Source organism: Cibotium barometz, chromosome 12 (genome assembly GCF_041138505.1).
Source record: "Cibotium barometz isolate CiBa-2024 chromosome 12, ASM4113850v1, whole genome shotgun sequence".
Taxonomy (NCBI): Eukaryota; Viridiplantae; Streptophyta; class Polypodiopsida; order Cyatheales; family Cibotiaceae; genus Cibotium; species Cibotium barometz.
Genome location: NC_141057.1, coordinates 17,389,939 through 17,416,436, shown reverse-complemented (window position 1 = coordinate 17,416,436; position 26,498 = coordinate 17,389,939). Strand labels below are relative to the sequence as shown.

Below are 26,498 nucleotides of genomic sequence, written 5' to 3'. Positions count from 1 at the left end.
ATAAAGAAGCATCTATTGTCTGTCTCTGCGCTTGCTAGACTTGGACTTGTAGTCAAATTTGTAAATGATAGATGTACTGTTCATGATTTGACTTCTGGTGACATGAATGTTGCATCTGATACCTTGTTTCGTGGACTGTATAGACTCAATTCTTATGACAAGTGTGTTGAAGATTCAGTAAATGCAATTTTTGATGAAAAGACAGTTTTCGATGCAAAACTATAGCATGCTCGTTTTGGTCATCTGAACTTTGCTAGTTTGCTGCGTTTGCAGAAATTTGATATGGTTGCTTCATTGCCCCCTCTTGAGGCACCATTGAAACACGTTTGTGAAGGACTGTATTTTGGACAAAATGTAGCGTTTTGCGTTTCCAAAGGATGGTTCTATGCGGGCCACTCGCAAAATTGTAACTTGTACATAGTGATATATGTGGGCCTATGCAAACTCCGTCATTTGATAAACACTTGTACTTCGTGACTTTCATTGATGATTACTCAAGGCATGCACGGATATATCCACTGAAGGCAAAGTCCGAAGTGTTTTTGTACTTCAAACAATTTTTGCTTATGGTTGAAAATGTATCCAATTGTACTGTGGATACTCTTCGTTCTGATCGAGGGAGAGAGTACATGTCTAAAGAGTTTGATGCATTTTTGGCTACTCGTGGGATAAAACACCAATGTACAGTGCCGTATACTCCTCAGCAAAATGTTGTTACTAAGAGAAAAACAGCTCACTTATGGAGATGGCACAATGTATGGTCAAAAGCTAAGCTTTGCCACATGCGTTTTGGCTTTAGGCTGTCATGTGTGTTGCATATGTACTCAACAAGTGTCCCACTAAGGCCTTGTAGTCTATTGGTCACTTGCGTGTCTTTGGTTGCTTCGTCTATGCTTTAGTGCCTGTGCAACAACATAGAAAATTGAATGATAAGACTGTCAAATGCATTTTTGTTGGTTACAGTGCCGAGAGCAAGGGTTACAGATTGTATCATCCGCAGTCAGAGCATATCTTGATTAGTTAAGATGTTTTTGTGGAAGATGCTGTGGAGCCTTTGTTATCATATACCAAAGAGACAGATGTGAGCTCATGGGATGTATTTGATATGTTGTTGCCTCTGTTTATAGGTGGGAATTCAAATGTAAGTCCTAATGAGGTAAATATTCAACCTATACAAATTTCAAACGACATCATAGATCAGTCTATTTTTTATGCAGATTTACAAGATGTAATTTATGAGGATAGGACTCAAAATGAGCAAGCTAGAGCTATGCCTAAATGACTGGTGCAAACCTTACGTGAGAGTAAAATTGATGCAACTATGTCTAGTCATACTCGTCCAGGTTTTCAGCATGCCTCTTATGCATCAAATTGTTATGCTTTGGCTGTGTCTAGTATGTGTGAAGAGAAAGAACCTCTTTCATTTGATGAGACACAAAAATCAAAAAGTTGGTTGGCTACAATGCAAAGTGAATATGATGCTATAATGAAGAATGGTACATGGTCTTTGTGTGATTTGCCTATTGGTAAAAAAGTCATTGGATGTAAGTGGATTTTTAAGTTGAAATGAAAGCCAGGTGATAGTGTTGATCGCTATAAGGCTAGACTTGTTGCAAAGTATTATGCTCAAGAAAAAGGCATTGATTTTGATGAGACCTTTACTCCCACTTGTCGTATGACTACCATTCATACTATTTGTGCATTGGAAGCTCATAATGGTTGGAATGTACATCAGTTGGACATAAAGACTGTGTTCTTGAATGAAGATTTGCATGAGGTGTATATATCGCAGCCTCGTGGTTTTGTTCAAAGAGGGCAGGAAAACAAAGTGTACAAGTTGAAAAAGGCTTTATATGGTTTAAAGAAGCTCCACGAGCTTGGTATAAAAAGATGCATGCATATTTGACTCCACATTGTTGTCAAAATAGTCCAACAGAAAGCACTTTGTATATTAAACGTGTGGATGATATACATCAAATCATTGCTCTCTATGTCAATGATATGCTGCTCACAATACCAAATGAGAGTCATATTGCTGATTTTAGGATTGATTTGAATGCTGTCAAAATAGTCCAACAGAAAGCACTTTGTATATTAAACGTGTGGATGATATACATCAAATCATTGCTCTCTATGTCAATGATATGCTGCTCACAATACCAAATGAGAGTCATATTGCTGATTTTAGGATTGATTTGAATGCCTCTTTTGAGATATCAAATTTAGAGCATTTGTATCATTATTTCGAGATACAATTTAAGCAGTGTGATGAGATATTGCTTTGTGTCACACAAAGTATATTGAGACATTGTTGTGGAGATTTGGCCTTGAAGACTTCAAGCCTATCGCTACACAAATGGAGAGAGATTTGAAGTTGAGTCTTCACGATGCTTGAGATCACTTTGATGTCACACTCTATCAAACAACTGTTGATTGCCTCATTTATGTATGCATTACCAGATCGGACATTGAGTTTGCACTCTCACAAGTGAGCAAGTTTATGCATAGCCTAGGGTCTTAGCATTGAAAGACACTTAAACGCATCTTTCACTACTTGAGTGATACCATACATCTTGGGTTATTTTATCCCAAGGAAGATCGTTGCCGCCAGATTTACATGCTTTTTCGGACTCAGATTGGACTGGTTGCTATGACACAAGAGTGTCCACAAGTAGTTTTTGTTTCATGCTCGGTAGCTCATCCATATCTTGGTTGAGCAAGAAGTAACCTACCGTGGCCACTTCTAGTTGTAAAGCTGAGTACAAGACAGCTTTCACAGCTATGGTTGAGTATGTGTAGCTCAGACAGCTTATGGAGACTGACTTGGGTGTTGGACAGGAGTTTGCTACCTCTATCTACAATAATAGACAGAGCGCATTATCTTATGTTATGCTTTCTCAAGAAATGCTCAAAAGCACGTGAGGTGTATTCACCACCTCTATCTGTTCTCAAACATTTTATCCGAGAGCCTTTGTTTCACCATTGTGCATAACCAATGGTACACTTCCAACATGTATGATAGCATGTTGGGTATCATCTCCTGTCTGCACATAGCCTTTCAAATCCATAGGCTTCATATGCTCAAACCATTCGCTATAACAAGTCATATTTTTTATGTTCTAGAGTCCATATACTAAGTGTCATCACTTTCACCATTCGTCATCATAGATCCCACAACATGTTTGATGACAAACAAGTGATTTGCACTGCCATCATTACTGCTTCATGTATAATTTCAACCACTTGTATAATTTTCACCATGTTGTGCATAATGTCCACCATGTTGTGCTCTACCCCCAATCAAATCATTTTATATGCGAAAACAATCACGTGCCATATGACCAACTTTTTCACAGTAATCGCATTCCATATTTTGCATAGATGTTTGTTGACCTTGCTAACGTCCTCTACCACGAGGATTACCTCTGCCTCTCCGAGGTGTATATCCACGACCACCTCTAGCACCAAAGTAGACTGAAAATTCTGTTGTGATGACATGTCCTGCCATCCACGACCATTACCACGTCCACGTGATGCAAATCTGTCCCTGCCTCTAGATCCCCTTTGTGAATACAAAGCCTGATTTTTGCTATTATCATCATGGCTAGTAGATGCATCATGAAAAGAGTCACTGAGTTTGATTTCCTCAACAAGCAAGAGTAAAACCAACTCATCAAGAGTAAAACCAACTCCTCAACCGAGATGGATATATCAAAAGGCTTATACTCCTTGCCAAGACCACGCAAAGTAATGTCTACCAAATCATCATCAAACATAGGGACATTGATTGTTGCCACTGCATCAACATACTTCTTTATCTCTTATACATAATCATGGATGCTCCTTCCTTTCTGTTTCACATTATGAATCCGTTGTCTCAACTGAGACTTGCGAGCACTAGTGTCTGTATCATACAGCCTTACCAATGTATCCCATGCATCCTTGGGATTCTCAACATCATGTATATGTATGAGTATAGCATCTGAGATACATATAGACAGATAATACAAAACTTTGTATGCTCTCTCTGACCATTGCTTATGAGCTATAACCTATTGCTGTGTAGGTTGCTGAGATAGTTCCGACTCTAGTTTCGCACCTATAACAAGATTCCAAAAATCTTTTCCCTTCAGAAAACTTTTAATCCTGTACTTCCATGTCTAGAAGTTCTTCCTATCCAATTTTTTACCCATAATTTGTACTATGTTGTCTGACATATTTGCTCAATGCAAATGCACCTTCCCCACATGTCCAAGTCTGTAAACGAGCCTTACTCAACTCAACCAGACTCTAATGAGTGTTTCAGATACTCCAAAGTAGTCAACAAACTTCACTTTTGATGTAGAAAATCAAACTGTTTGCATCCAAAATACACTGGTATACGCAAAATAAATTAGACCAATTGTTTAAGATGAGAAAATAATTAACCGATTAATCACTCTCTGTTTCATTAATCACAATAGACAACCTGTTTAGTCAGCTCATTTCTAGCTCCATAATGCATAATTGCTTCAACCAATCATATAGAAACCTCCTCTAGTATGTGTATCACACAATTGCTAAGCAAGTTTTGAGTTTAATCAATCACACAAGTAGTATTTGATCTCCTCGTATCAAAAATATATGAAATCTGCTCTGTTTTCTCCCTACAAGCTGCACTGCCTGCTCTTGAGGTGATTTACGATGTTTAGAGTTACTATTGAGAGAATAGGTGAGTTACCAAAACTCTTAGACATGTACACTATCCATCAATTGAGTGTTTTTTGTAAAGAACTGACGTTAATTTCATCCTCAATGACCATCACTTCTCTGTTTTTGTGAAGACTTCAAACCAGTGATTTTTCTCACATAAATGCACCAACTTAGCTCCAAATTCAATTTAGGACTTGCACATAAGTTGCTAATACATTAATAATTATCATATATGTGTTCCTTTGCCAGATTGCATCTATTTTCATAATACATCACCGCTTTCAAGCTCCAATGAAAAGTTTACAAAAACCCGAAATTTTCTTTTACTTTAGACAACACTAATTTGCCTTGTTTGTACTGAAATCATCTGCAATCCGCTCAAGGATGTTTAGTAGTCCTTACCCGACAGACCAAGCTCTCATATTTGATAGAAATCGGTGTGCTCCAAGCTTCACAGCAACAATGGCAAGCTTCACAGCTTTTCTTCGTAGCTTCTTCTCCCTCTTCTCTCACTCACTCATAAACCCTAATAGAGAGCACCAGGATCTGATACCATGTTGAAAAATAGATAGAGGAAGAGGAGACACAGACACAGGAGAAAACCCTAGCCACCATAGAGAGAAGCCATCTCCCTTCTCACACAATGCATAAAGCCATAATCCAAAATACACAACACACAATGTATTGTGTCTACACAACTAACCCTAGCTAATGTCCACACACTATAAGCAGTTGGCCGCGATCATTTATTTCTCACACGTTCCTACCTAACATGCCAGCATATAACACAACTAGCACAAGCTGACATCGAGCTTGAATCTCAACATCCCTCTTAAGCTCATGATATACTGCCATAGATGAAGATGTAGATGAGCTTAGGCTATCAAAGCTCTCAACATCTCTCTCTCTCTCTCTCTCTCTCTCTCTCACACACACACACGCACACACATAGAGATACTAAACTCATGTAAATGTAACATCCTTGAGCTCGGGATCACCAACACTCTCAAATAACAATGGATGTTGAGATAGCGATCACTCCAACTTCCAATAGAAATCAATAAAGTAAAGACGCTCACATAAAGTTCCACACACAAAGTGATTATATGTGCTAGATTAATTCATAAAGAAAGGCAAGCATGATTTTCACTAAGGATCTAAAAAATTTATATTAATCAAAAGATATTATTACAATATTCATGAGCTAGTTACCAAGATCCACTTTCCTCTTTTCCTTTCGTAAATATACTCAACCTTCCACCTCTACTCTACACAATTGGAGGGTGTATTAATCTTAGCGGAGGTTCATGCCACTGGGAAAGCTAGAACCCCTAATGTATCAATGTTCTAGCCTAAAACTAGAACCTTTGATCAAGAACTTTCTCTATTATTCCACTAAGGACTAATGCAACCTTACACTATAAGGTATGGATGTTTATCACCTAATCTAATAATTATTTAATTAGACAATATTTAATAACATGTTTCCTTTTAAAACTCTAAAGCAAGACTACATTAATAAATATTCTTAATTACAATGCCTCTAGAAATAACATTAAATGGATATAATGACTAATAAGAAAATATTCTATGAACTCAAAAGACTGTAACAAGCTCAAGTTGTTATTGAAATTTGATTAAAATTAGATTTTTTTTGAGTCAAATTCCTATATGAGCAACCCATAAATTACTCATTATAGGAAGATCTATAGTTCTAAGCAATTAAGACATAGAGTAAGTACTCAACTTGTCATAGAAATTAAATCAAAATTATATTTTCTTATAGAGGTAATATTTCTAAATGAGTGTCATGATTTTCTCATTATGAAGAAGTTTTATAATTCTAAGAGATTAAGACCCAACTTAAGTACTAGCTAAATATATCAATGACCTTAAGATCCTAAGTATTGTGTATAGATATATTTGGATAGTGAGCTATAGATGAGTAGAGCATGTGAATTGAATGTCCATAGTTATAGAAAGCCTCATTCATAAGTTCTTACAAGGATTAAGGAATTATTTATATACGTATTGAAGTATTCTAATCCTTATTTAATATGGAGCATACAAAACTTAGACAATCTACATAAAGAATGTATCAAGACATTAGAGAATTGTACCTCAACATCACGTGCTAAATTAGCACCACCGCTTTGTGTCGATCCCGAGCACTTCCTATATCTTTCAAGTATCTTCCGCATACTATTAAAGCATATAAAAAATAGAATTAGAAAACTCTCTCTCTCTCTCTCTCTCTCTCTCTCTCTCTCTCTCTCACACACACACACACACACACACACACATACACACACATACACAACTTCAAAATTCTATTTGAGTGTGACACCAAAATATAAAGATAATGTTTTTTTAATTTAAAAATTAAGAGATTTAATCAAATATTTTTTTTATAAAATAAATATAAATATTTAAAGAATAATTTAAAAATAACACATTAAAATTCACATGTAGCTTAGTTTTTTTCTTCTATAGATATACATTAGGTGAAATATGGACTCTCATTTCTTCCCTTAAGGATTTTCACACCTTCTCTCTAAAAAAATTGACTGATGAAAACCTACTCTTCGAGACCTTTCCAATGATATTTCGCATTATAAATAATTTTAAATATTCAAGAACACTACAAGAGAATGAAAACATAACCGTTCAACATAGCCACACAAACTAGAGAGAGATGGAAGTGAGAAGAGCCATGGACAAATTTAAAATCTAACGAAATTTACGTGACTATTTACGCGACTATATGTGCGACTATATGCGCATCTACAAGCACATCTATACTAATATAGACAGGAGTATAGACGTGCTCTGTTATTTTTTTTTGAATAATCCTGTATCGTCGCCGCAACTATTTTCGCTTTCTCTATGCTCTCTCTGTTGTACATAGACCTAAGTTTTTAGAACCCTCTCTTCCTCATGATGGCTGCATCTCACCCTTTGTCCTCTCCTCACAAAGCCTCCTCCCAAGGATGTTTAGAATTAGGATTTTTGATTGGTATTCTCTGCTCTCTTTTTCTCTCTCTCATGCATAAGCTTTTTATTTTTGAAGTTTTTAAATGGTATTCTCTTCTCTCTCTCTCTCTCTCTCTCTCTCTCTCTCTCTTATTCATAAGCCTACGAGGCCTCTTATGCATAAGAGGCTTAAGCTTAAACCTCCTTCTGCATAAGACTTAGACCTTCTTGTGTATCCATACTATTCATACTTTTAAGGTTTTGTACTACTAATTCTTTTCTCAACTTTTTGTTTTGTTTTGTAGGTCTTTTAATCTTCTCTTTCAATATCACCAAAAAGAGAAGTGCTTTCCTATCTTTCCTCTCTTTTGTATCTTTTTATCCTCTCTTTCCTCTATTTTTATTTGCCAAAAAGAGGAGCTTTGTTTTGTAGCTCTTCTATGCATAAACCTAAATCCATGAATAGAGCTCTAATCATAAAACTTAATCTATACATTAAGCTCTGTTCATAAAGCTTAATGCATAGATTAAGCTCTATACATGCATTCATAATGCATAGAGATGTATGTATAGATTAAGCTCTATGCATAGAGATTACTGCATGCATAGAGCTGAATCTTTTCAATTTTGCATGTATGCATTAGGTTCTTAAGACTTTTGTATGTATGTATTATGAATCCTTTCCTTACCCTTTTGTTGGTTTTGCAGATCTTCTAATCTTCTCTTTCAACATCATCAAAAAGAAGTAAATGCTTTCCTATCTTCTTATCCTCTCTTTTCTCTATTTTTATCCACCAAAATGAGATTTTGTTTTGTAAGTCCTTTATGCATAGAGCTTAATCTATAAATAGAGCTCTAATCATAAAGCTTAATAGAGCTTAATGCATAAATTAAACTCTCATTAGAGCTTTATTCATAGATTAAGCTATATACATAAAAAGCCTACAAAACAAAACCCTTCTTTTTGGTATATAAAAATTTAAAAAAGAGAAGATAAAAAGACAAGAAAAAGAGAAAAGATAAAAAAGTACTTACATCTCTATGCATGCATTCATAATGCATAGATTAAACTCTATGTGTAGAGCTTAATGCATACATTAAGCTCTATGCATGCATACTTAATACATAATGTCGAGGTACGGTTTAGTTTAAGCTAACGTGATTTGCATAGTACTTTATGTATAAGCCTCATGCATAGCTTTATGCATAAAACCTCTTGCATAGCTCTATGCATAGACTTTATGCATAGGACCTTGTTCATGCTTTATGCATTAACCTTATGTGTAATACTTTATCGATAAGATTTATGCATAAAACCTCATGCATAGCTTTATGCATAAGACCTCATGCATGTTTTATGCATAAGCTTTAGTATAGCTTATATAAGACTTGCATAACAACATAGTTTACATAAAGCTTGCATAGCGACACAGCTTGCATAAGCTTTAGTATAGCTTGCATTACTAATCCTTTCCTCACCCATTTGTTGGTTTTGTAAGTCCTGTAATCCTCTCTTTCCTCTATTTCCTCTATTATTATTACACCCTTGGATGCTTTGGATGGATGCTTTGGATTTATTTTGTAGGTTTGCACAGAAGCTTTATGCATAATCCTTATACATGCTTTATGAAGATTATGCATGCTCTATGCATAAGCTTATGCATACACTAATACATAGCTTTATGCATAAGGTCTCATGCATAAGCTTTATGCATAATGCTTTATGCATAAGACTTTATGTATAGTGCTTTATGCATAATGCTCATTCATGATTTTTGCATAAGCCTCATACATAGCTTTATGCATAAGGCCTCATGCATAAGCTTTATGCATCAGGCCTTGTGCATAAGCTTTATGCATAAGTCTCATCCATAGCTTTATGCATAAAAGCTTTACGCATTATGAATGTTGAGGGATAATTCATGTGTATGCTCTTATTAAAGTATCCATGTGGGCTTTTCTACGTGTGTATAGAAACATGTCTCGCACTCCATATGAGATACTATAGCTTACTCTCCATCCTTCTCTCCATATGCCATGTCGCCTAACCAGTTCATGGATTTTTTAGCACAAGCAATGCTCGAGCAAAGAACGATGGCACAACAATATTTTGGAAGAGGAACAAGCACTTTGGCTGCACCATCAAGCACCACCACTGCCAACCCTAGTTCACTTGTAGAAAACCCACAAAGAGCCGCTAGAATCCCTCCCTCAGGTCGCTCGCCCACTCGCACAGCACAACGCTCGAGTAGTGGAGGTGGAGGTGGTTATTGTCCAAGTGGAGGACACGTATGGGTCTACGCTCCCACGTGAGCATCCTTCCCCATCTAGTGCCAAAAGCACTCCCACGTGAGCATCCTTCCCCATCTAGTGCCAAAAGCACTCCATGCTCACGATCATCGTGATGTTTCGACATAGCCCACATCCGTCATCGGTGGAGAAAAATTTCACACAATTGTCAATGGCAATGTGGTTATTTGGATAATGTCGGGCAAGAGATGAAGAGTTGCATCCACGAGCTTTGCCACATTGTCTTTGGAAATCACTTTATGACTTTATGACCAAAGATGAATAAAGCTAAGAAAGATAGTCATAAATTAAATCAAGGATGAGTTCAAGGTCGTCGATGGTAGTGATGTCATCCCCGTAAGATGAATAAAGGATCACATGGTGGATATTATGAAACATTGGCAGGGAGATGTGACTAGGAGAGTGAAAGTAAGGGGTGAGAAGCCTTGGTACATGAGGACCGAGGATTGGAATGAAGAGAAGCAAAAGCATCCTCAAAATCCATAACGCTACAACAAACAAGAGGATGCGGCCAAAGTCCGAATGGAGAGTGTAGAAAGCTCTCACCTTGGAAGCGACGGTTGAGATGCATTCCATGTCTACTTTGTAAGTATCAACATTTATCTTGTATGTTTCATTTGATGTCATGTCTACTTTGTAAGTATCAATGCTTCTCATGTTGTTTTGGTACTTTTAGAATCAAGTGGTTGGTCAGCCGACAAGGAGGACATTGTTCATCGTCATAACACATACTTTCTTTTAGAGAAGCTTGAACAAGAAGGCACCAACCTCAATTGGGAACGCATTGTAGTTATGGTAAGTACGGCGTGCCTTAATTTTATGATTTTTATACTTTCTTTGCCTTGTCATGTTAGATCGTTGTTTTGGTATATCAAAAAAAGCATCTTGTACGGTTTTTGCAAGGACCAATGCCTGATCTAGAGTGAGGGCTCCGCATAGAGTAGCCTTGCCCATGTCTTTTCCCTTCTACATACACATTTTGGTCAGCTCACATCTTTGTTTGAGCTTATATAGATTGTATGCAAATTCTGAATTATCTCGTCTCAGAGCTTGATGTGTAAATTTCAATTTTGGCTTATCTCGTCAGTACTTGATATGTAAATTTCACATCTTGCAATATAATTTGACCATTGTTTGCACTTGTGTAAATTGTATACCTACTTTGTAATGTCGAAAACGTTATGACACTATCTAACTTTTTTAACAAATTCGCTTCGTTCTTCACATCAGAGTACAGTTACCTTTGGTACTATATATATTTGGCATAATGGTGTATCCAGCTACAAGAGTGCAGCTAGATGCACCATTATGCCAAAAAAGATAATAATGCCTGTACTCGTCAACATAAGCATCGAAACAAGCGTCGAAAGTTTCCTCCATCCGTCGTCAAAAATACCAATCGAAACTACAGTCAAAATAAGTGACGAAATACCAATCAAAACTACAATCGAAATAAGCATCAAAATAGTAGTCGAAATATCAGTCGAGATAGTCCTCGAAAACACCGTCGAAAAATACGTAATAAAATTCCTTTTTTCGAGTCTTGTTTCGACGCTTACTTCGGCACTTATTTCGACGTTTCTATTTTGATGCTTTTTTCGACGGATATTTTGATGTTTATGGAATTTTAAGCTTAGTTCTAAAGCGTAAAAAAAAGCATGGATAATGACCCCACCTCTTCTATTGTAATCTTTTCATCACCCTTTTGTTGATTTTGTAGGTCTTCTAATCCTCTCTTTCAACATCACAAAAAAGAGGTAAATGCTTTTGTATCTTTCCTCTTTCCTCTATTATTATTACACCCTCGAGTGCTGGGAATTTGTTTTGTAGGTTTGCGCATAAGCTTTATGCATAATTTTTTATAAATAATACTCATGCATGATTTATGCATAATGCGTCAGCTCCAGTTAGTACTACAACATCTCCCACACCTCCACCTTAGGAGATGTGACACATTATAGTTATCATGGCTCTCATGAGTGACGTCATCGTTGTACAAAGGATAGTCCTGTGGAGATAGTAACAGTCATACCTCACGTCGCACTAGCATTGAGTGGAGGTAGACAAGATAGAGGATCCCTAAGGCAATGCTTTACAGGTGGGAATAGTTCTTTAGAGTTATTACCACATCATGGTGATATAGAATATTATGATATCACAGATGTGGATGCAAAATTAACGACTCGTGGGAAAGAGGTGGTGAACTACTTGCGCCAAGTAGTTTTTACACATTATAAAGACTGCTTTATACATTTTAAGCAACAAAGGGAGAGCCTAGTGGATGATTGCATTAAAGTTGTCCACAAGAAGTATCTTAATCCTCACGACCAAAGGTCTAATAGTAGATGTAGGCAACACAAATAAAAGACATACTTATGAATAGGAGGTCTCCAGTAAGGAGACATGTAAAGGAGGAAAAAGCCCAAATAGATGCCGGTCAAAATGGACACGATAAGACATCTACTGCTCATAAGAACGAGTGGAAAAAAGCCAAGAAGGATCTCTTAAAAAGAGTAGTGAACCAACAACAAAGAGAAGCGCGACAAATACAAATGGAGCGATATAGATTGTCGCACTTCGGATCTGGAGGTCGTGCTTCATGGGAGGCTGAGTTTGTATGTATAGTGCAACTTGATGTCTTTTCTTTGTATGCTCTCTATTTGAGTTGTGTTATAATTATTGTAATGTTTGGCTTATGATGTAGCTTAACATTGTGGATAGAGATCTTACCCCAGCAAAGACTGACTACCATCGTCGCCACAGTAGAGGAGATACATGGGATTACCTTCAATGATGAAGGGATCATCTCCGACAAACAATACAATCGAGCAAGAGAACACGAATGCAAGAAATACTTTTTATTTTTATTTACAAAACATGTTTTGACCTTTATAATACTTTCTATTTCTATTTATAGGCACAAGGTAAATAAGAAAAAGGACAAGATGACTCAGAGAGTGATGACTCCTCCGAGTTTTTTTTCATGTATAGTTTTCGTTTATGCAACTATGTTTCTTTTTCAAGCCTCATGTGGCTACCATCATATATGGTCAACTTCTTGGATATAACATGAAATTTTTCATCTTCTTTATGTATCTATGTTTTTATTCAAGCATTATGTGGATACGATCATGTAATAGATAAATTTATATATATATAATATAATTTCTCATTTTCTTTAATCAATATTCAAAGTGTATTCACAAATCTTTTTGTGCATATCTAACTTTAATTTAAGTTTTTATGTTGATATCTTTGTTGGTCTTGATTCGTCTATGTACAAATAAGCAAAACCTTAAACCAGAGAGTTACCTATGCAAAAAAATGCAACTACGTGCAAAAAATGTAGCTGTAAATCTTTACATGCAAGTCTCTAAAAAAACAAAATTAATTCCAAAGAGCATCCACATGCGCATCTATAATAGAGGCTAGAAGCACGTCTATATGCATGTCTATAAGCGCATCTATACTACTGACATAGACATGCTTATAGACGCGTATGGATAGATGCAAATTTAGACACGCTTATAAACGCACCCATAACATTCTAAACCATGTTGTCGAAACGCGTCTATAAACGCGCCCACGATCGCTTTTCCTTGTAGTGGAAGTTCCCAAGAGAGGAGGTTTGAAAATCTTTAAGGAGACAAAAATAAGAGTCCATATAATGAAAATTTATATTTCACAAAGTAAATATCTTTAAATCTTAAAACATATAATAGACAAACTATATTTTTTTTGACTTAAGCATAGGATCCTTGCATTAGATAATGTAATTTAATAAAAATTTTAAATACGTCTTTACATTAAAAATGCAACTGAGGACGATCTCGTGAATGAGATATTATCTTATGAATGATAGTCAAAGATATATAATGTTATGAATGATAGTCAAATGCAAAAATGTCTTTATCAAATTGATACTCAAAAAGATAGACCTTAAGCATCACAAACTTTTCTCTTTTAACTGTTAATATGATTGTCATATTTATTTTATATTTTATAAAAAATTATAATTGTGACACATGATACTTAAAATTTTTTATTTGATTATTTGTTATACATAAGGAACAACTAGTTTTAAATTCTAGATTTTTTTTGAAAGTATGCCAATTCTCTCTCTTATATCACACAAGCGTACACAAAAACTAGAATTTAAAATTTAAAATATGATAATTTTCTCTTTTTTTCGTAAAGGAAGATATATTACCAAAATTACTTTACAAATGGCCACATGGTGACCATGTGATGTACTAGCTTTCCCTTACTAATTATTCCAAACCACAAGTGTAGCTCCGAGTACCTCATCCAATATATAGTATTCTCCACTAAATGAGCTCTCTACCAAATGAGCTAACCACAAGGAAGAGACTTTCCACAATATAATTCTCTCTCCATCTCTCTCTCTCTCTCTCTCTCTCTCATCCAAGAAGTCTCTCACCACTACCTGAGAGAGGAACCCACCCAAGACCCCCCCAACCTCACATACAAGTTAGACAATGCACACGAGTCTCTCGATTTTCCTAGCGTTACCGTAGACCAAACGATTCGAATGCACCGAGCTAGGAGCCCAAGGACCGCATAGGCGCTCCAACGCTCCGCTAGTCACATGTATTTCCAAGAGATGCTCCAGCAATAAAGAAATGCCCACAAGACATGTGGACATTGATGTCCTTTACACAATTCGTAAGGATGATGATGAGATCTCTCCACCAACCTCCCTAGCTTGATGTTTCTTGGATAGGCTCAGATCATCATGCTATCATACTCCTAATGATGTATTCCTGACGATCCTACTTGTATTTGTAGCTAGCAGTCTTTTTTCAATGTTATTTTTATGTTCTGCCAGGGTGAATGTAACACTTGGATACTTTGTAATACCTTTTTGCTCTCACAGACATTAATAAAACTCTCTCTCTCTCTCTCTCTCTCTCTCTCAACCTTTCCAAGATTGTTCCTTGACTCATTACTGGAGTTATATAAGGATGTACATGATGCTTGCGATACTCTCAAGTGGTTGACTGAGTTGATGGACATCATATGGCCTTCAAATTGGCCACCTTCCTCCCTTCTAGTACAACCTAGAATTCTCGCTTTTGGATCTCACGTGGAAAGGGATTGATTGTCCCATTTGGCCAAACAAAGACTTCACATGACTTGTACACTAATACTACCAAAAAATCAATTTATAGAGAAATTTTTTAAACTTTTGAACGATCGAAACCACTATATGTAGAGATATACAAGTCACACGAAATGAATTTAGGAATTAGCTAACTAAGGATACTTGATTATCCCCTTATGATTGAGTCTCACGTTTCTAGATCTTTTAGGACTCCACACAAGCCAAAAATGAATCTCCGTTTTCCAAAAAAGAGAGGTCATGTTGAGGCAACACTCCGAGAGACAGAGCTCAAAGACACCTTATTGACCTCAATTATGAATTTCTTAACACATGAATCCTGAACTTGGATGTCATGGACATAGATTTACAAGACAAGGACAAGCCATAATAAGAAGAAGGTCTTCAATTGCTTCCTTGCATCAAATGTAAGCATAGTCGCCTTCTAACATATCATCAATTCTTTGACTCTCCAGTGACAAGGGGTTGTTGCAAGATCAGGGTGTCCAATTTTATCCAGTTTATGCTGCACTGGGACAATGCTTGGAGAGAAAATTTTGGGAGGCAAGGTACTTAAAATGAGATCAAGCAAATAATAGAAAATACGCTTGCCCTTAAATTAACCAAATATAACTTAAATTAATATAAATTAGTCTAATTAGTCAAAATTAATCAAAAATATGATGAAATGATAAACAAATGATCTTTCCATACTTAGAGTGATCCAATTTATTTTTCCATAGATGCACCGCTACAAGTACACTAGTCTCTATACATTTTAGATGATTCACATCAAAAATGTAATTTTTCTAATTAGATTATTAATATTTGTAGGCCTTCTGATAGTCTGGAAGAATTTTGAAAAAGAGATCATTAAAAATCCAACCATTGGATTTGCAATTTTTACTAACCACCACATTCGACTAATGTCTCAGTATCTACCCACTCTTTTGATCTACAAGATTGAGGATTTTAAGTGGTAGCTATTGTGGGTATAAAAAGTGGCGCATATTATAACACTTTAAAGACCTTGAAATATTTAAAGAAAATAGACAAATTTCTTAAAATTTTCTCAAAAAATCAAGTTAAGCTCCATATTATGTGAATATCTAAGGTACAAAGTGGGAATCTCATATGAGTTTATATGTAAAAGATATTAGCATTTTATGGAATCAGTTCAAATTTGGGACAGGGTGTATACATTGACTTTGTACCTAAGAAAATGAGGACTTTTGACTATCTAATGCTTAATCAAATTATGCAACTATATTTTCAACTTTGAATATGATGTTCCAACAAAAGAACTTGAAACCAAATTCCTTCATTTACTAGGAGAGATTAGCCACTAAAGGTAAACAAATGCCTTTTTTTTTACTGTTTACAGGGTACCTGAGTGGACAAAACTGGGCAACCTGATCTTGCAACCACCCCAAGATGGTGACCGAGCACATTTTCTTTTTCAAATACAATAATTATTTCATGAGCAAAAAAAATAAGTTTCTAGATCTGAGTGCATATCAGACCTTTTGTCTGAGAAAAGAAAGACATTGTTTTTTTTCCACACTATCCAAAGAATTTATTCTCTAATGATATTTCAATAGTTTAATAGAACAACCATTAGCTTTACCTAATAGGATTTCTTTCTAGTTGAGAGGATTAGGATAGACCGGCTTGATGCACACAAGGAGGATAGCCAATACAATGGAGTTCCATTCAGATTCAATGAAAATGTGGCCTACAATTTACTTCTTCCTTTTCCATGTAGGACAAAGGCCCGAAGGAATCTTTCCACAATGTCCAGAGAAAAGAAAGGAATTCCTTTTTTTCCACATCGTAGAAATTCTACTCTAATGATATTCCATAGTTTAGTAGATTGGATTTTTCCCACTTCATAGGAGTAGGATAGGCTGGTTTGATGCACATAAGGAGGGAAGCCAATACAGTGGAGTTCCATTCACATTTAATGAAAAGGTGGGCTACAATTTCGTTCTTCCTTTTTGCATATAAGACAAAGGTCCGACCCCCATACCATTCTTATAAGCACGTTAGTTGGTCTCAATAGCTTTGTGGAGAACAAGACACATGATAAATGAATTTTTAGGATCTATTCTTTTAGACCATATATGATAAAACTTGAATTTTCATTGCCTTCTATGCCGCTTAATGAGCCATCTATCATTGCATTTGACATAGAGAGAGAATGGAGGAGAAAAAGAAGGAATGGCCAACAGATTAGATTGAAAGAGCTACCTAAGCGAGCAAAGGTCCAAGAAGAAGGAAACCTCTCACCTTGATGAGGAAAGCATCCCAAAAGTTTATTATTTCTGGGATGAGGTCCAAATCCTGAGCACTTACCTTGAATATTGTTAATATTTTCAATCTAGTCAAGCATGTTTTGTGATTGGAGTGCCATATGCCAACCCAAGTCCTAATGCCTTTCTTAGAAAGTAAATGAGTTATTTCAAAGAGGTGAGGCTAGATAAAGTTATTTAGAGTCAAAGAGAAACATATCAAGTAAATATAAAAGATCACATTTTGAATTCTGACATTTTCCACCAACCCAAGATGGAGTTTAATCTCGTTTAACACTTCCCAAATGACTTTAACAAGATGACTACCATGAGCTTTAATTTGAACTGGCACACAATACAAGGGAATAAAGAGGAGATCCTTCCATCTCGAGAAACGCTTGATAGAATTCAAATGTGTGCACCTATTAAATAGGATTGCCCAATCCTCCTTGGAAATTTAGAGGCTTCTAACGATCCATTTGATTGAGAGTTTGTCTACGAAGCCGAGGATGTTAGGCATACCTAGCTCTCCATCCTTAAGGAGAGTATAATATCTCTAAGCCACACTCTTATAACTACTAGAGTCTCCAACCCATGAAACTTTTTTTCATATGGCTTCCAAAGTCATGAGATCATTGCTCGAGGATCTGTAGCAAGAAGAAAAGCAAATATTGAAGCAGATAAGAATGTGCTTCAAGTCCACTAGTCTACCAGCTAGATTCTGTTGACATACTTAGCACCCATTTCCATTTTTGGTGGTAAATTAAGACTCCAAATTGCAGGTATTCCAAAAAGTATAAAGATATACCTTCAAGGATAATTTTACAACCCTATCCTAGAAGCCAAGCACGAAGTACTTTGAAAAGAGTTTTGATACCAATCTTGCTATGGCTGATGGCAAATCCTAAAGCAAGGTAGAAGGTGGAGAGACAACTCCATGAAGAGAAAATGGTTGGTTGATCATTTTGAACCATACCATTGGTATCATCCGCAAATCATTATAGGAAAAGTTGAGCTACATTTTTGGGAAGATGGATATCTTCTAGGGATCCCAATCATCCACTAGCCAAGATAGAGCAATCACCATCTATGGCAAATAGGAGACAACTAATATAGCATCTTTGCGTAATTGTTGATCTCTTAATCCCATTTTAGTATATTAGAGAACTTATCAAAAAAATTGAAAGAAGATAAAGTCTTGATTAAATTTTTAAGCAATTTTTTATCCTTATCACACGGCTATGATAGCATATAATATAAATCTTCCTTTAATAAAGCCTTTTTTGTTCGTTTTTTATCCATGAGTCCAAGTGTGTAGACAGTCTTGGATTTGGCATAAATCTTGTAGACTGTGGATAACATGGTGAGGCCTTCAATTGGCTAGGATATCCTTCTACTCTCTTATATGAATAAATTTAATGATAAATCTCCCATTGGCTAGTACGTTCTCTCTTTCATGATTCAATTTAATGACTCTCCCATTCATGATTAGATAGAGGCCACCAAAATAAACTTCTTTCTTTCAAACTTCTAGTAAGGATATTGAGCTCTTGAATGTTGAAGGCCCCCTCTAACACCGCAGCTATGCACTTATTAGGGATAACTTTTCTTCTTCATCTTGCTGTACAAGCACATGCCTCGGTCCTCTGTGGAGATCTCAGTTGAATATATTAAAGTAAAATCTATGGGCTATTTTGAGGATTCTCTTCAAGTGTTTTAGCTCTAATGCCATCCTTGTTGAGGCATCAATGTGTCCAATCTCATTGTGGCATATATGGAAAGTGAATGGAAGTAATTACTATCAACTTCTAAAAAGCAACATAATATGATTGGACTGATAAAGAGAACGATTTCAAAGTTTTTATTATAAAAAGTGCTACAAGGGTATTCATACTCTTTAACTGAGAGTGTTTTTTTAGTTGTTTGGACATATCCAAAGATTTGTAAGTTTAAAAGTACACCAACAATCAACCAATGTACCACGAAGACAAGAAAATTCAATCAAAGGGAGCTGATAGGCTCCTTTTGACTAGTCCCAATGCTAGTAAAAATTTGAGATCCAAAAGTTAGAGAAATTATGATGCTATTATTAAATCATAACACGTGAAACAACATGGACTCTATGGTTCATATATAATCCAATTTACAAGTACTACCTCAAGGCCATACACAACTTGCAAACGATAATCCACAATCTAGCTTCTAGATGTAATTCAAAGCATAACATCTTCATCCTCTTCATCAACCACCATCACTATAATATTTTGGGAGATATTGAGGCTTATTTCTATGTTTTGGTAAGCATCAATAAAACCTTAAGAAAGCATGTATATAAGCATCAAAATTGGTACTTATATCAATGCTAGAAAAAGATTCCTTTGATTGTTGCATTTAACTTTAAAGCTTTTCTTCTATTTCTTTCTTTACCACATTACTACCTTTGAATCCTATTTGTTCTTCCTTTCTATTCATGCATCAAGCAAAAATAAGATCCCATTCACTTTTTCTTATGTTCCTACTTTCCATTATGGAGTCTCCTTGCCCATTTATTAAAATTAGTATCTCTATTCCTCTAATTTGTTCTCTTTTTTTAGTAGTAGGTTTTTTAATTGCTATGTAAGGAGACATTGACTCTTTAAAAAATAAGCACACAATTTCAAAAATCAAGAAAGCAAAGATAAGTTAGAAGGTAAACCCTAGACCTATTCCATGAATTGTGGTATACGAACAAAAAAAAAATCATATTATGGCTATTTTTTTCCTTCTTGTACTATAGGTTTTGCTTCTTCCCCGCATGGCCTTGAAATAAGAAAGGAGACTCTTATCTTCACCTCTAGATTGCACCCTCCGAGTGCTTGGGATTTATTTTGTTATATTTTTTGTGTTTTCTTTTCTCAATATACTTATGTATGCTCATAGCATGCATAGTTTATGCATCTCTACATAATGCAAAGTATGCATAATAAATTGCATACTATTCTTTATGCATAGTGAAGCACAAACTATGAATAATGCATAGTAAAATGCATTACACTATGTATACTACACATTGTTGAAGTCTGTGCATATTATGCATTGTGCATAGTCTATAAATGCATGCATAATGTGTAGTCTTTATATCTATGAATAATGCATGGTCTACAAGTCTATCTATGCATATTATACATCATGCAAAGTCTATATATCTATGCATTCTACATAATTCATAAACTACTCATAGTATATACATTAGTGTTATCCATAGTCTATGCATCTATGCATAATTTACAAGTTACATCTTGTGTAGTCTCCGTGTGTTATGTAGACTACTGAATTTATGCATAGATGTGCAGACTATGCATAATGTTAAAGATTATGTATGGTGTTACATAATGCATAGACCACATTATATGTGATGTTATTTTTAAACCGATGCTTATATCGACACTAGGATCTTTTAAGTTATTTCCTTTCATTTTGATGAATTTTTAAGAGGTATTATTTTTTACACTTTTTGCCTATTTTTGCCTTGCAAGTCCAAACTAGATCTCTTCTAGTCAAACGTAAGCTTGCTTTGTTTTTTTAAATTAAATTTTTCTTCTCTTCTTTCTTTTTTTTCAACTTTTTTCCATGATATAACAACTAATTTACTTGTTTTTCTAGCATAGATGTTTTTTATAGAGGTTCTCTCTCTCTCTCTCTCTCTCTCTCAAGAGAGCAACCAAGCAAGGTGATTCCACTCCAAATTCAAGCAAGTAAAGTGGAACACCACAAAGATGAACATATCCTAAACGGGTTAAGCAACTCTTGGATAAGAAAGCCCGCCCATTGTTGTTTACAAAACTAGGAGAAAAGTGTAACAGATAAGTACCTATGATCACACTATCAAAATGACCTTGATGGCTAAGATAATGAAAGTACATGAGTCAAACACGCGTTAGAAGGTCCAAATTGGAAGGAAAAAATGCAATTAGAATATCACACAATTATGAAAAAACACACTTGGAATCTTATGGATCATCCTACAAAATAAAAAGTTGTTGTCAACACCAAGTGGGTTTGAAAGACCAAGTACAAGTGTGATAGAACATTGGATAAGTACAACAAAAGACTCATGACAAGGAGTTTGGCATGAGTTGAAGAGTTTAACTTTAAGGAGATATTTCCTTCCACATCTAGATTGACAACAATTCCAACAATACTAACCTTGGCTGCTCCTCATGGTAAGTGGCTGATGTATTACAAATCGATGTGAAGTGAGAATTTATGAATGACCATATTAAGGAGGAGGTTTATGTGGTAAAAACACCCAACTCTAAGAGAGCTAGTTTAAAAACAAAGTATGCACACTCTAAAAGACAATATACATGTTAAAACAAGAACCTTGGAAATGGTACTAATGGATAGATGCCTTCCTCTCATAAGTATTAGTATTTCTATAAGTGCATATTCAAATGTAAGTTTGCACATGATAATTGTCCTGTATATGGATCAACACATTATGATGGGAAACCATGAAGAGAAGATCTATCAAACAAAGGACATGTTGAATTCACAGTTTAAAATGACAAACCGTGGACTTATGCATTATGTTGAGATTGAGCAAGAGTCAAATAAAAGCCTTATTTCTCAACAAAAGCATTCAAGGCGTATTTGACATGGCTAAGTGTGCAAGTCAATGGTTACACCCATGGATGTTGATGAAAAGCTATCTAAATATGCTTCTCAACTTATGGATATAAAGAAGTCGATAGTCTTTCTAGATCACCATACAATCTTCTTACCCCGAGCACATAAGTAGATAACAATCAATTTATAATCAAAGTTTATAAGTAGTAATATTGTTAACTCTCCACTTATTTCTACATTTTAACACTGTAATAATATGAAGAGCAAGATTTTCCTATTGTCCTTTCTTACATACTTTAGAACCATGTCTAAAATCTCAAGCTACCTTTCAAGTGAAAAACAATTAGAGAAGACAATTGATACCACACAACCATATATGATTAGAAGTAATTCAAAAAGCTTCCATAAGTGTTTTCCTTCCTAAAATTGAACCAAGAACTATACTAAGTGTAAATATAAGTCTCTAATTATTTCTTATATTATAATATACTACCCACAAGATTTCATGTGCTTGTTCCACTCAGATACAGATACAGCTTAAAAATGCTACTAGAATCTGCATATTTTAGTTAATTAAGAATCTACAGAAACTAATACCATGTTTATCATGAAAATATAAATCCGTCGATACAAATGTAAGGATGTTGATAGCAACAAGTGAAACCATGTTAACCTGATAGAGTGGTTAACATAGCTCCCTTCCTAAAGCTGAACACGCCCCTATGTCACCCAAATGAGTGATAACATTGTGAGAAGATGGAAAGGTGTCGGTATAGTCTAAGATATGCCATGAAATGGATATGTGAGATTAAGTGGGTGTCGAATGTAAAGCAGATTAGTGAAAAGATTTAGGTATCCCCAACTTCTCGAGACAGCATGAAAGATTAAAAAAATATAGGTGATACAAAAGTTCCTCATACGAGGCTTGTGTTTATAGTAGAAATATTTAGGACTCTTCAAAATTAGGAGGTTGTTAGTAGAAACAATTTGAACCCTGTGAGTGACACAATGAGCATGAGAACCACAATAGAATCCACCATGGAAATATGGAGTCTTGATTTTCTTAGCACGACATGATAAGTATGTCACGATCTCATAACAATGTATGCTTAAAGATTAGGCTTCTTTGGAACAAATATGTCAACTAGGACGAGGTTATATTCATGTTGAATAGAAGTCGATATAGAGTTATTTGGAGAGGCTCTTTGGTGGTACTTGCAAATTCAAGAGTTGTCTATGTGATGGGTTGTACCACATAGCCCAAGCTTGTGGCCACCATGATCCTTCCATCCATATATATACTAACCTATGAGATAGTTAACAGTCCTCACACAAAAAGCGAAGAAGAAGAAATAGCCAATGCAAGAATTAGGAGACATACAAGTAAACCTATCTAGCATAAAGATTCAATAGCATACATGAAATTAAGAAGAAATAGGAATAAGAAAAGAGCTCACAAGTATTCTATTTCAAGGGAATGAATGACTAGTTTTCACATTAGATTGGCTAAACTTAAACATGATCCGACCTCCATTTTACTAATGAGATCACTATATGTTCTAGAAATGTCTTACAAAATATAAGTACATGTTTGGGATAGTAAGATGACAAAGCACCTTACATTAGATCGACAAAAAATGAAACTTTGGAATGAAGATTATTGTTGTGTTCCCAAAGATAACAAAGTGAGCAAGTTTGGGTAGTGAAACTCATCACAACACCAAATCCTTTAAGATTTAGGATAAATAAGATCCCTTAAATCATATAAGATAAGTTTAGAATAAAAACATTTAAAAAATATAAAAGATATTCTATGTATCTCTCTTTGTCTAATCTTCTTTTTATGCTCTTTTTGCCTTTTTTGTCACAAAGAATATACATTATAAAGTTTTGCATAACTCTCTTACTAAGTTTACATCACTGAAGATTTAAGTTCAGCAGATCCAAAGATACCTCGACTTTAGTCTCAAGAGTTTAACAGGCGAGTCATTGGTGAGGAACCTCAAGGCCAAGGCATTAAGAGAAAGATAGATAACAATTTACGAAAAAAAATCAACAAATTTTGCATCTTGAACTCGCATGTAATGGAGAAATTTATTGAGGCATATGAAGCTCTCAAGCGACAGCAAGTATAAGATCGTTGAAGTTTCAGAAGGAATCACACTACAAGAAATCTTCCATATCCAAAAGGTCTGTAAGCTCTTCCGGACTTTCCCATAGGTAGATGGCTAGAAGCTACAATTTTAGAAGCCAAACGTGCTGGTTTAACTATAACAGAGAAGAAGGAAGAGCTTAAAAAAGGATGCGATTGGCATGTAAGTGTTTAAGTTCTACATGTCTCTCCTTTTTTCTCTACATGTCTCAGTTATTATTTGTCCATCAACAATCTTTATGTGCTATTTGTAATATCACAAATATGGGACGTTTTGGTCACATGGACGTCATTTTCGAGTAAAATGAATAGACCAAAGAAGAGTAACCTTTGATTGTGATGTCACAGCACAATTTGTTCAAGAAAGTCGAGCAAATGCAAGTGATGATAACACAATTAGTGGAATGCTTAATTACTTTGGAACCATTCGAGACATATTAAAGGTTGAATTTAAAAGTTTTGAGTTGTTTATCTTTGATGTGAAGTGATTCAAGGTAATCACAAATGGACCACATGCAACTGTACGTAGAGACAAGAGTGACCTCATCCAAGTGGACTCCACAAAGGTATGGACTGATCAACAAGATAATTTTATGCGCCGAGCATTGCGAGTAGATTGTCTTTAAAGCGGATCCAAAAGATCCACGCTGGCTATTTGTGGTTCAAGTCGCCTCCCACAGTAAGCAAATTTGTGAACAATTAGTGCTACAATAGGATGATATGGATTCACAGGGTGGTGGAGAGCAACAAGAACAAGCCGATATCAACAATGAAGAGAAGCAAGTAAATGAAGAGGAGCAACTAGAGCAAGATTCAAATGAAGAGGTGCAAGCCAATGAAGCTGAAAAACCTGTTGAGAAAGAAGACATTGATGATGAGGACAACCTTCATCAAGAGACTTTTAATGATGAGGATGCTGAAATGTACATAGAAATAGATCTCTGCTATTGATCTTAATGAGAATGGTAGAATAGATAATGATTTTTAAAATGATGTATCTTAATGATTATGCAAATAGTTATGACATATTTGTAATGATTTTATGACACTAAAGGTGCAAAGTGATATGGTTTACCATTGTTGTTTAAGAAAGTTAATGTTTGTCATATAGTCCTTTCATTGTTTACCATTGTTAATGTTTACCGTCATTATCACTAGTGCAGGTGCAAAGTGATATGATTTACCATTGTTGTTTATCATTATTAATATTTGTCATATGATTTTTTCATTGTTTACCATATAATTTTCATTTCGCACAAGTTTATCATATGGTTTTTTTCATTGTTTACCATATAATTTTCATTTCGCAGAAGTTTATCATATGGTTTTTTGTCCAACAAGCCATGGGTGATAACTCACCGCCGCTCAACTACAGTCCTGATTTCTCATTTAACCCTACACCTCAAGGCATGAGTCCCGAGCGGTTATATGATTTTTTCTCGTCCATGACTCTAGAGGAAAGCCATGGCTCAGACTTATTAGGATTCTGGAGCAAAGGCATCTGCCTCACCATCTGGCTTCACGACGACAGTTTCCACACCTGTAGGTACGACAGCAGTTCCTACACCTCATACCACACAGCCTTCCACTCCTCTTACAGCACGATCTACCACCTCTTCACATAGACGCCGCTCACGTAGTAAGTCTTCAGGAGAGAGGTTGTTGTGGTGGTGTCATAGCATCTGGCACTACCACCACGTGAGCGTCGTCCTTTGCTCTCATCTATTGATAGCACACCCATGGATTCACCTTCCACTCCTTGGGATGCACATGACCATGACAACAAGATATACACAATTAGGAATGGGACACCTATAATGAATAGTACAGAGAAGGCAACGAAGATACGAATTCGATAACTGTGCACTATACAATTTCACAACTCTATTACGACTATGACATCAATAAGATAAGGAAAAAAAATTACATAAATACAAAGATAAAACAAAAGTTTCAACCATTTGATCCTATGAATATCATCTCTAATGAGTGAATACAATACACAGCTCGCATTTTGATGGAGCATCATAGGTCAAAGACGAGGGATACAATTAAACAAGAAAAAGAGAAATCTGTTTGGCTAGATGATAGAGAGTGGGAAGCCATAACTCAAGAGCTCACAGAGACACCAGAGAGGTTTCAACAACAAGGAGAGACAACAAGGACGAGACTCCAAACAGTAAAAACTTCTCATCTTGGGAGTGGTGGTTACGAAACCATGCGCCATGAATTCGTAAGTATTTGTAGAATTTTGTTTATCTAAATGTATATATGTGAGCTAAATATTGATTTCTAAAAGTTATAATCGTTAATCGTTTATGTAGGAGTTGACCATGAATCGCCCACCAAG

The 26,498-nt window shown here is 35.6% G+C and overlaps 1 protein-coding gene across 7 annotated transcripts in view; it reads right to left on the bottom strand.

Annotated features, from left to right (window-relative positions):
* Positions 1–26,498, bottom strand: part of LOC147633144 (MADS-box transcription factor 23-like) — a 73,958-nt gene that overhangs the window by 17,807 nt on the left and 29,653 nt on the right. For all 7 annotated transcript variants that reach the window (XM_086806167.1, XM_086806168.1, XM_086806162.1 and 4 more), the window contains exon 2: positions 6,813–6,894. In XM_086806167.1, the coding sequence (XP_086662293.1) occupies positions 6,813–6,894 (82 nt within the window). The remainder of the gene's footprint in view (positions 1–6,812; positions 6,895–26,498) is intronic.